The sequence below is a fragment of the Atractosteus spatula genome, chromosome 7 (genome assembly GCF_055471065.1).
Source record: "Atractosteus spatula isolate fAtrSpa1 chromosome 7, fAtrSpa1.hap1, whole genome shotgun sequence".
Lineage (NCBI taxonomy): Eukaryota > Metazoa > Chordata > Actinopteri > Semionotiformes > Lepisosteidae > Atractosteus > Atractosteus spatula.
The window spans coordinates 4,228,131-4,240,170 of record NC_142712.1 but is presented as its reverse complement, the minus strand read 5'-3'; the positions used below and the strand labels follow the sequence as shown (position 1 = coordinate 4,240,170).

The 12,040-nt window shown below is 40.8% G+C and overlaps 1 protein-coding gene across 1 annotated transcript; it reads right to left on the bottom strand.

The window, feature by feature from the left end:
* Positions 1-350: 350 nt before the first annotated feature.
* On the bottom strand, positions 351-11,096 carry LOC148830212 (uroplakin-1b-like). The gene is made up of 8 exons (XM_088921095.1): positions 10,949-11,096; positions 8,302-8,391; positions 4,270-4,470; positions 3,805-3,879; positions 3,306-3,440; positions 2,723-2,902; positions 2,184-2,267; positions 351-1,761 (listed from the first exon to the last, which is right to left on the bottom strand). Exons 2-8 carry the CDS (start codon positions 8,371-8,373, stop codon positions 1,711-1,713), a joined length of 798 nt encoding a protein of 265 aa, XP_088777221.1. The 5' UTR covers positions 8,374-8,391; positions 10,949-11,096; the 3' UTR covers positions 351-1,710.
* Positions 11,097-12,040: the final 944 nt, after the last annotated feature.

Below are 12,040 nucleotides of genomic sequence, written 5' to 3'. Positions count from 1 at the left end.
TGCTACATAAAAGAGGTACAATGAAAATAGTTTTTTACACCATACAGAGGTTTCATACCTGAACACATGGCATTTCTTTGTCAGAACTAGAACACAAAAATACATATTGGCCAGATTATACGTTGGTCATCTACAACCAAAATATATAAATACATCTCACATTTAGAACAAAAAAACTGAAGACAACTCATCCTTTGATACATTTGACTGCAGTTCATGCATATACTGTATATATACAGGTAAATGTGGAAAAGAGAAACTGGCCAGTCATATAGTTCATTACACTGACTGAAATTAGAAGTTAACTACTTCAAAACTATCAAACACTTGTAAAAAACTACTAACGGAAGTGTTTGCATACATTTTATTAAGAAATAAAGACAACATACTGGATACAGGGGTGCTTGGAAAAATAAACTTACAGAAAAGAACCACAACATTGTCTGTGTAGTGGATTAGAAATTATTCATCATCTTAAAAAGGTCAATTTAACATGCTTTTGCTGTATGCACAGTGAAGTTGATAATAGAGCTAAAAAAATAAATCCAGTTTTCAAGTTGCCACATCATTCACTTCAATCAATCAATTTATTGAGCACTTAAATGCAGTAGTTATTATATTAATAGGCTGTTAACAACTTATGTAATTTAAAGAGTTATTCTTATCCTATCGTCAATTTAACAGATAACTGCAAACAGTTCCAAGATGAACAGTTGCAAAAATAAAACTTCTGACCTTGCCAACTTCAAAATAAACATTTAAACTTTTATTAACTACATTTTCAGCCACGGTTATGTACATCCTATAACGGTTTGATAACTGACCACTTCAAATACAAATGTTGCAGGACCATATTTATCCCTTTTGAAGCTTTCAATGAAGCAATGCTATATTTAACCCAATCATCTATATAACTGTTGCCCAACACAGACCATTAATAAACACTAACTGAACTTGCAGATACTGTCCATAGAACTCTTTTGAAAATGTTGAACATTCACATGTGTAAATGAATTTGCTCTTCTGGAATGTCTGACCTGGGTAACTTGTTGCATGCTCTTCAGAGATGGGGGAATGCAACGCAGACATGAATACAACCTGTACTTCGAAGTCAACAATAATGGGGACCCATGCGATCAGCTTATTAAGGGAGCAAGTGCCACTTAACTGCACTATTCAGGGCAGTATTCAAAACTTTACGTTTTAAATATACAAATATTAGCAATTTCAGGACCATGCTTTTATAGATGCCACAGGTTTAGAGCGAAGTGATTTTTATAAACCCTTTAAGGGATTAGAAATAAGCTTAGGTTCGTGACATGTTCAGCGTCCCACTCCTTATGGCAAACAGATCAAGCCAGGATCGCCACTGTGATAAGAGGAAGATTTCCTGGTCTTTTAAAACTTAAAACAACTAAGAGCAATGATTTAGTGAGAGAATACAGAATAATAATTATTATTCAACAATGCTGTGCTGGGGAGAAGTGCTTTACAGGTGATCTTCAATAGATCATAATATAATTTATGTGGTTATATTTCTCATGGAGGATGAAGAAAAAAAAAAAGAGGCACAAATTTGCTAGAAAAGCTGAAGAAGCCCAACACGTCAGGCTCGGCTCACTTTGGTCCTGGGTCCTCGGGATTGGCACCAACATGATGAAATGGGGGGTTATAGAGTCCATTTGAAATACTTCCCAGTGACCTTCTTCTTTAGGAGTCCAACTGAGTGTAGTAAAACATTACTCCTATCACCACAAAAAACTGCAAAGGAATAAAAGAGGTTCATTTTGGGGGGAAAAAAGAGTTACGTCAATGGCCATCTGTCCTCAAAGCATCTTCCCATAGAAAGAACTTACAAAAGTATCTGATAAGACACTCTAACTGATACTGAAACAGATATATTAATAAGAGCAGACAACTGATTCGTTTAAAATCATCATCGTCCTCCCTTATGACCACGCCTTCACCAGCCCAGCGCAGCTTGGGTGGGGCAAAAGATCTACATTTCTGGGAAAGGAAACGGGATCATCCACAACCTAATTTCAATTAAGACAAATAAGCAAACATGTATCATGCCCTTAATACAATCCGACTTCAGCAAAAAGAAAAGTTTGGCTCACGCCTGTGTCACACTGCTGGGAAGAGAAATAACAGGCTAACACAGCTCTTCAGTTCATACTTACCGTCCAACACAAGATGGCAAAACCAAACCAGGAGACACCCAATCCTTGTCGAATCAAAGGGCCAGCAATGTAATCATAGCAGCCCTGTGGCCAAACACAAACACATTCTTGCTGCACATTAAAAAAGCAGCAAATGAAGGAGATTCGCGGAACACGAGGGTGCATCTGTCTCTCTTCCTTTGAAACTACGCAAAAGCTCTCAGTAGAAGAATGAATAAAATATGTGGATTGAGCTTCCCGAGGGCTGAACAATAATGGCGCTATCTCTTGCTGATGAACAGTCATCTGTGACAGAAATACAGTATGCAAGTATAATTCTGAGCCCGCCCTAATTTAGAATGTGTGCATGAGTCAAAGATAAGCTCATAATGGGACCCTCTAATTTCTTTTATGAAGAGGTGGCAGCCACACCATTAACTATGCCACTCATTAACAAGCACCTCGCAAATAATTTTTGTGCACTTATGCCCTGGTTCCCTGCAATCAGAGCGATGGTTTTGAACTGTGCAGGTATTGGTACTGTAGCACCAGCAGTTTACCTGAGTGAAGAGGTAGGGCTCCACCCCAATCTTACAGGCATTCACGTTCACAATGCCTCCAGTTCCATCCTGCAGACAGCACTGTCTGGGCCAGGGGTACTCAGAGTCCGAGTTCTTCTGTCTGAACTGGGAGTTGTACTTCAGCCAGTCCTGAGGTCCATATACACCACAGCATTGGTACTGAAAGGAGAGCAAACTGGTTAGAAGATCCAGCTGCAGAAGAAAGATATTTTCAGTAGTGTTGGAGGGAATTCTACCTTTTAAAACCAAGCCTTTAAGCTTTCATGACCAAGACGGAATGGACAGACCTTTGCCTGAGACTTTGCTATTCTCATTAATATGACTGCAACCTTTGAGACTTAAGACCCCAAGCGATGAAGGTGTGCTGGTCAACTCGCCTATTCCTGAGCCCAGACCACAATAGCTAGAGCCAAGCAGAAGTATCCAACATGCATCTCATCCACATTTACTAGAAGAAAAAGAAACAAAGCAGCTCTCCTTACTGACAACTTTCCTAACCCTGACCACACAGCTCCAAGCACTGTTACAACCTGGACCTTTGCAGTCTAACGTGAAAGAATACCTCGGTCATGATCATGTTCCACGTGCTGGTAATGCCACTGTTCTTGTAGATTTCGTCCTGAGTGCTTGGCAGATCTTGGGGCAGTGGCTTGTTGTAGTTCTCCAACATTTGTTTAAGGAAGAGATTTGGAACAAACTATAACAAAAACCCAACATAAAAAGTCAGTGATTTAAATTTCACGCAGACAAAGATAACATTCTCTATTATTGGAATTCTATATTTCCATTCAACTTTTTCAATACAAGACAAATCTACCCTCCAAGAATGAACAATGAAAGTAATGTTCTCTGTCTTGACATTCTTGTTTACTCATTAAGTTCAACTAAAGACCACTGCTATGCTATTAAAGTAAGGGACAGTTATTGACTGCAGGAAGTGAAACACACTCAGTTCTCTCACAAGCAAGGTTCTCGGTACCTGCTCAACCCAGACAGATGCAGACTCAACTTCCAGGGGTAAAGCATGATAGAAGGAAAAAAATATATAGTACAGTATATACCCAGTCTTTGTGGGTCGCTGCTGTGATGGCAGATGCCACTTCAAAAGCAAAGATGAAAATCATCAGTAGAATATACTGTAAAAAATGAAAAAGAAAAGTCATCTGAACAACCATATACATTTCTGTGATTATTTTCTATATTTGTTTGTATATTTTCTATATCTGATGTTTTTAATCCATCAATTCCATTCAACATTTGCTACCCATCTAAAATATGTTCACAGGCAAGGCAGACACCAAGGGATCCCTTAATTGGGGAGAAGAAAATTAAATTAGTCCAGACAGATTAAAGCCCTTTGTTAGCCTTGGGGATAAACCACTAACAAATGAAAGTCAGCATATAGCAGTTGAGAAAGTGATATATAGTTTGATAAACTCTTGCTCATTTATCTAGGAGAAACTGTAACAGCCCATTTTAAACTGAACCAGGGTCTTCAATCACACACAATCTGGACTGGGACTCACCGCAAGCAGCAGCCCCCTTTTGGACTTCAAGACGGCGTACATCCCAAACACAGCTGTGCAGAAGAGAGCGAAGCCCGTGAACAGGCCGATCCAGGCCGCTCTCCAGATGCTGTCATTGCCCGTAGCGTACACCAGGACGTACAGGTGGTCCCGATCAAAGATGAAGAAGATGCACATGGCCATCAGCGCAAGGCCACAGCACTGAAGGAGATGATGAGCACAATCAATACATCAGCATGGGCCAGCACTCTCTCTGGGCTGGAGTTGGAAAACACACGCCGTCTTTATTCGGTTATCGGGAATCTCCCACTCGTTCTTTTGGATGTTTACGAACACAAAGGAAGCGATGCTAAGGAATATAACAGGATATGCTGTCCCTTAAACCACAACTGCAGTGGTGCTGTATCTCAGGTGTGTTGAAAACACAAAAGTGCTCAAATGTTCACATCGCACGGTTCATCTCTTGCACAGGTGTCTGAAAGTAACGTGGTGGAAAGATAAAATGTGCAGGAAATTAAATCATATGGTAATTTAAACCTCACTAGAGACAAAACTTAAAAGGCATCCCTTAAATGGAGACATAAACAATCATTTCAAAATTAGTTTTTGCAAAGGCCAAAGATCTGTTTTCATTATTAGAACTATGCTACAGGCATTGTCATAATGCCATTTTCATGGTTTGTCCCACTAAAATGAAGTCCATAAATAGCAGAATGCCAGGTCTTGGAGTTCAACAAGGATTTTTTATTAGTATATAGCTAAGGAGATATACAAAGTTCACCCTCTTGTGTTTTTCTCACGGAACAGTTATTTTTAAACACCAAACTATATCATCTTTGAAGTATGAAAATGTCAGAAAAGAGATAACCATTAAAAAAAAAATCCTTTCACATATATAGCACTTTTCTGGACACTCCACTCAAAGCACTTTACAGTAATGGGGATCCCCTCCTCCACCACCGGTATGCAGCCCCACCTGGATGATGCGACGGCAGCCATAGTGCACTAGAACGCTCACCACACACCAGCTCTCAGTGGGGAGCAGAGCAGAGTGATGAAGTCAGTTCAGAGATGGAGATTATTAAGAGGCCATGATTGGTAAAGGCCAGGGGGAAATTTGGCCAGGACACCGAGGTTACACCCCTACTCTTTTCGAGAAACATTCTGGGATTTTTAATAACCACAGAGAGTCAGGACCTCGGTTTTATATCTCATCCGAAGGATGGAGCCTTTTTACAGTATAGTGTCCCCGTCACTACACTGCGGCATTAGGACCCACACAGACTACAGGGTGAGCGCCCCCTGCTGGCCCCACTAAAAGGCTAAATGTTGAAGAGATTCAGGTTTAATGGCAGCCCAGATCTAGAGCAAGGTACATCCCCAACAACACTACTCAGGGCCTCAAGGACACCAGGTGTGCGGTCCCTAGCTGCAGCCCATCGCCCATGGGCGACTCTTTTGATTTCAGGGGAGTCTCAGGTTCACCTGGGGCACCAAGCAAGGTGTATTTTTATTTTAATAACATTGGTTACTCAGATGGGAGTGCTTCAGGTTACACCCATCTTTCAGACAAACTGTCATTGTGAGCTCAGTGAGGAGAAAAAAAAAAAGCTTTCCTTTCCCAGCTTCTTCTCTCCAGTGTGACAGAATGTTGCTGTGGGTGAGAAAGGAGAACCAGTTCTGGGGAAGAGCCTGTGAAGCCGCCTGCAGTCCTCAAGTTGTATTCTAGCAAGCAGCAGTTTCAGGTGTATTAACTCACTGAGCGAGCAGAAAGTATATTTTTTTAAACACAAGCAAATATAAGTTGTTCATTTCCTGTTGGGATTCATCTTCCAATGAGACTAAAACACCTTTTTTTACTGTAATTTCTACAGTCTCCCTTCTGATATTATCGTCATGACACAGCATATGAAAGCAGGAAGATTTTTGAAGGGCTGTTTCTCCAGTAAAAAAAAAAGTCTACATGCAATTTTCCCTTGTTGTGAGGTTTAACTTTGGAACTGATAGCCAGGGATAAAGAACATTAAAGAAGTGCACGTAAAGGGAGACTTTACTCCAACAACTACACACAGTAAAATGAACAACAGTCTCCTATGAACTAAGCCTTCAGTTTGTATTTTCCCAAGAAGTTCCCGAACAAATAAACTATTCTTGTCCCCCTAATAAGACACTGTAGCTCCCCTCGGCCAGCCTGCTCTACACCTGGACTCTCAAGATACTTTCAAGGCATACACGAGCAGCATACTAATGATTCGATTATATTAGGCTAAAACAAAAAAGATGCATCACCAGGACCACAGTGCTTTGAACTTTGAAACTCAGGAAATTATTCACATTTTTGTAGGGCATACGCTACAGGAAACCCAGGGCTGTCCTTGGCAGCCCTGATGAACAGTGAAACATTTCATAAGGTCTGAAATTCCATGCCTGCCACCCACCTTCAGTGGGTGTGGTTAATTTATTGCTGAGGTTAAATTATTTTAAGTATTATATAAAAGGAAGTTTAAACACATAACCTGACTGTTCCCCCATTCTAATAACTGGAAAAAAAATGAACTTGTGGATGAGCTGTTCTACCTAATCCCTGCCTTCTGCAAATAAAACATCTCACTGTAGAAACAGAAACCTCTTTAGCCAGAGCAACATGGTTTATCCTTTGAAACAATGTCCAGTCACAGCAAACAATCCGCAGTGAATAGCAGGTGTATCCGTATCCTGCAGCTATGTGACACACTGTCAGACAATTTGTGGCCCATGACCACACAGCACTTTAATTATGCAATTAACTTTATGTCATAATTAAAATCACTGCTCAAGAAAACTCATTTGTAATACTTAAACTCCACATCAGTGAATCTGACTTTTTAAAAGCATACATAGTTTTTTTAATCACTTGCAGTGTAACAGTCTGTTTTAGCTGTTGAATGTTAACAGTTTCTTCTTGTTCAGTGAACACTTCAGAGCAATATTTCAGTCATAGAGTGATTAACAATCTGGAACTAGTTGGGGACAATGCAGCTATATCCTTAAGCACACATTTTTAATCTGATTATTCCAGTCTTTTCAACTGTGTAAATGCAACACAGCAGTAGTCAATCCTGCAATGAATCTGTATCCCTCCAGGGGGCAGTCATGCACTCTGATGAGATGTGTCACCTCTTGCCTCTCAGATGGAATATGGACAGTATTTACTAAGTGATTTTGTGTACAGATGCAGAGTGGGAAGTATGGGGTTGTCACTGGTTGAGTGAAATTAATATTTGGCTGTAATCCGCACATGCCCAGACTTTGCTCTCTGGCCACAAGGTGACATAAGTCCTTATAAACCAGAAAAGTGCTGCCATACAAAGTCTGGGCCTATCCAAGCATCAGTCATACACAGATCTCTCCTGGAGCAGCACTCATGTACCGGAGGTTAATATTAACACCAGAAAACCCCAATGGGGCACGTTAATAAGAACTGACGAGGACTGAGGAGGAGGAGGGGATCATGTGCTGACAGGCAGCAGCTGGGGACCAGCCTGGTTTTGATGAACCAGTCTTTAAAGAATCTGAGGTTTGCAAAAAGCAGAGCAGGTATTTCCCAGACACATGCGTAGATGTGAAAATGACAAACCTGAGATGTACAGTGACAGTACCAGGAAGAACAGTGTGTGAAAAACTAGAATCACTTCCTTAGGTTTTTCAGAGAAAAAGTAATGTACCTGCAGAAGAAAATTTAGACCAGATCGGTATTTTTTCCTGCACTCAAGGGACATGTTGCTTGCCTCCTTTCCCAGACAAGGCTTCCTCATTTTGGACAACCTGCTTTTATCTCATGTAAAGGTGTTTAGCAAACAGTCCGTAGAAAACCATCTAGGTTTTCCAGGAAGATGCCGTCAGACTGACCAATAAGAAATGACTAAACAAACAGCGCTGTGCATCGCTAACTGTGTGCTCTGTATATAGACAGTTCAAAGCAGGTTTGGACTCAACAGATCGATGAAGTCTTCCACTTTGTCTGTCATTTTTGTCCTCTTTCAGCCGACTCACCGCAATGACGAAGTTGCCCCATGCGAGGAAGGCTTGAAAACAGCGAACACCGATATCAGATTTGGCCACCATGTCTTGACCTCAGGCTACCTGCGTGAAGACGGAAGAGAAAAATAAGCGAGAGAAGTCGAGAAGCCGGTGGGGTGGGAGACGAGCAGCTGCACGGACTGCTCCGCTAGCGCTGCCCACTCACGCGGCCACCCTAACCCTCCCCGACATGTCCTGCACTGCCTTCTGGAGCGCTGCACAACAGGCAACAACTTCACAAACCACACCAGGGCTGTGAGGCCTCCTGTACAGCAGGAAGAATGATCACCAGAATCTGCCAAAGAATCCTGGACAATGAGCTGATGACCTTTTTCTGCTGCTGGGATGAGGTCGGTCATGGTTTGAAGCAGTTAAAATTGAACCAAAGCTGATATGTTTTTTTTAACAGAACGTTTCAGATAAACTACAATAATTAACCATTAAAAAAATTGTATTTCAGCAATGATAATATTCTTGGAGTACCTATGCTGAACTGGTCACTCATTATTTTCTTAAACAGGACAGGGCTTACATGCTTTGTTATAGTTTATTTTGGCAATACCAGCAAGCTTGAATATCTTACTACTATTTTTTTTCCTGAGGAACAAAATAATTTCATACACTTTAATAGGTGCCTACCAGAAAGAGACTATAGCAATCATTTTCCCCGCCAGTGCCTATGGTCCTTGCTCACATGTAATTGAGCCAGACCCCAGAAGATTTATCCAAAGAAGGATTAATGTCAAGAACGCAAAAGTAGTAAATCTTTCAATTTTTAAAACAGCAAAAAAATTGGATATGAAGGCAAGATCTAGGTTAATACCATTCTAAAAGACAGAGAATCACAATTATGAGATAAGTCAAAATTTTCTTTTTTGAAACAGCAGGGCATATTTAAACTTTTTTCTAAAAAATGGCAATTGTTCCATCCCCTTACAGAACAAGCCATGTTCGGCACTGGTACAAATAATCCAGGCTCTTGTTTTCATTGGGCCTGCAGCGACTACGCCAAACAAAATGGTTTACAAAGTTACTGGGTTCCAGACTTGACCATAGCACAGACTTAGACATGTAATCGTTTTTAATTATCAGCCAAGATAAAACCGTGAATGTCAGACACCAAAATCAAAGTTAACATAACTGTCCACTCTTACAAGTCCAACTCTGCAGTGCAGCTCTCTACATTAAACTAAGGAGCTCCACAGATTAAGGTCTCCTGCTTTGAGATGCCAACAACTCCCCCGCCTTGTAAATCGAGATGTTAGACTATTGATCTGGCCCTTAGAAGTACTGTAAAATAGTATTCTCCAACGCCAATAATTCAAGATTAACAATAAAAGCCCTTCAGGTGAGGTGAAGAGAATCAAACAACAGTTTATTCCAAGGCTTCAACTATATCCTTTCACGGTGTCCTTTACTGTCCATATACTCAGATGCACACTGTGTGCTTTCAACAGCGCAATTCAGAGTATATGAGATGCTATACTACAGCTTTGTCCGTTCTCTGATCATAGGAGCCTAAGACGTTGCGCAACAACACCGGAAAAACTTGGCAGCCTCACTGCCAAAACGCAGCATTCCCTGGGCTTCCTCCAGTTATACAGAAACCGGTCAGGCGAGGTCTTTAATTTCGTCACCCGGAATGGGTGCGTACCGAAATCCAGCGATATACTGTACGGCTACGCCTCTGCAAACCGTCCGCAAGATCAGCGAGGAGGGCTGCCTTCACCCCACCAAATATGAACTGGAGAGGTGCTGGCCCAAAACAAGGCAGCATCCACACCCCGCCAAACAGAACTTCTACAAAAATGCAGAACGTTGTTATAAGCTGTCAAATAAGCCGTACCACGTCTTTAAAACGGTGTACAATGATATACACAATAAAAACATCGATTCTGATTTATTCCGTTTAGAGTCTGCCTACACCTGGTACAGTATATTTGCAATTTAGCAGCGCTCCTAGACACCCGGCACAATTTAGTTACCCTCCAGTGACATTTCCTCAACTCTGAAACAGCTGACTGCGCTCCTCGCTAACTAAGCAGTACAGCAAGTAAGCGGAAAACACGACTGCCCTGCTAAATATTTAAACCACCCCCAAGAACTGTTTCATTTCATGGTACAGGTGCATTATTCGTCATTATCCGCAATTATTCTTTGCATATAATTCTTATTATCTAAAAAATCTTCTGTTTAAGACGAACATTTAAACAGAAAGTCGAGTTATTTTTTTAAACTACTACACTTTACAAAAACAATCATGTTATAGCTCCACAGGAAGGTTATCTGGTAAGAAGTTGACACATAACCAGGTTACAGATAATTGGTACTCCACACATAGCTCTACAGTACATACAATACAGGCAAAGATCACCTTGAGGCAAAACCAGCGTTTTGCTCTGCCGTATTTGACACGGAGTGTAGTAACACGGTGAGTGTGATCTGAAAGGGCAGTTAACGTCTAAAAAATTAAGTGAAATGCTTTAGGAAAAAAAGAGTAAACTGTTTGGAAGCTGAAGGCGACGTTAACACAAACGAGGATCTGTAGGCACTTAGTATCTTTTAAGCAAAGTCAATAAATACATAAATATAATCCTTGACGACATATATACAGACTCACCTTTGTTACCCCCAAAAAACCTGGACATGTACTGTATATCACTCTAAATCCCAAAGTGATGCGTCTCGGATATCCTTTCTTACAGAAGGTGAAAACTTCTACCCACAAACTTTAAGCGACCAAGCCTCGACGTCTAGGGGTTGATTTCGGGTTGGTCAGGGCCGAACACGTGATACTGGAATAACCTGTTTGAGAAGACGGCAGGTGGGTCTTCAGCTACCTGCGTAACTAATAGGTAAGAATCATCATCACCGAGAGGTGAATGTATATATTTATAAGCTTCTTCGATTTTGTTATAACTTCTGTCTACTGTAATGGCCGTGGCCTTTTTTCTATAATGCAGTGATATAAAATGTGCTGCCATTGTATCATAGAAAAACTACCTTTTTTTTTGCCTGTATTAGGATTCTACACAAGTACAGTATTAGGATTCTATACCTAAAAACCGACAATGCTGTAAGAAGGACTGGGTGTGGTTCTAATTCATTCTGGGAACACTTAAAAAACTTACATCACAGCAACAGGACATGTTTAAGTATAATTACGATTAAAACGTGGGGGTTATAATTCAGTGTTTTCTACCGGCAAAAAAAAAGATAATGTTTTGAAGTCTCGATACAATAATGTTACATCTTATGCACTGCATAAACACGGCTGCTTGAAACGGTGTCTTGGATTTGTAAGCGTGATCATTCTGTCTTGTAACCTGCAGTCTTCTTGCGTTTAACTGAAAGTGAAATGTCCATGCAGCATCTTAATAACTTCCACTTCTACGCTGAACTTCTCTAACGTTGAAACCCAGTATAATTAGTACTATGATCTGCCTGTAATATTCTACCAAATGAGGAGTGAGCTACTGTACTCTAACAAGTTACAGTGAAATCAACTAATCACCTTTTGTGTTCTATGAATTAAGCACACAGCAAGAGCCAACATTTAGCTCTTCAGGCTTGTTCCTGGGTATTTTGTAGCCAAACCACGGTAGTAATTACAGATTGTGACCTTTAGAAGCTGAGGATGTGATTCAGGCTCTCTTCACTGTCAGATCAAATATGGACATGTGCAAACTCCTTACTCACAATTGCCAGGCAA

Excerpts from the sequence above, each read along its gene's own strand:
- LOC148830212 (XM_088921095.1), bottom strand. The coding sequence starts at position 8,373 with ATGGTGGCCAAATCTGATATCGGTGTTCGCTGTTTTCAAGCCTTCCTC. Across the intron at positions 4,471-8,301 it reads GGGGCAACTTCGTCATTGCG|TGCTGTGGCCTTGCGCTGAT; the intron begins GTGAGTCGGCTG and ends CATCTCCTTCAG. Across the intron at positions 2,903-3,305 it reads GGAACATGATCATGACCGAG|TACCAATGCTGTGGTGTATA; the intron begins GTATTCTTTCAC and ends CTCTCCTTTCAG.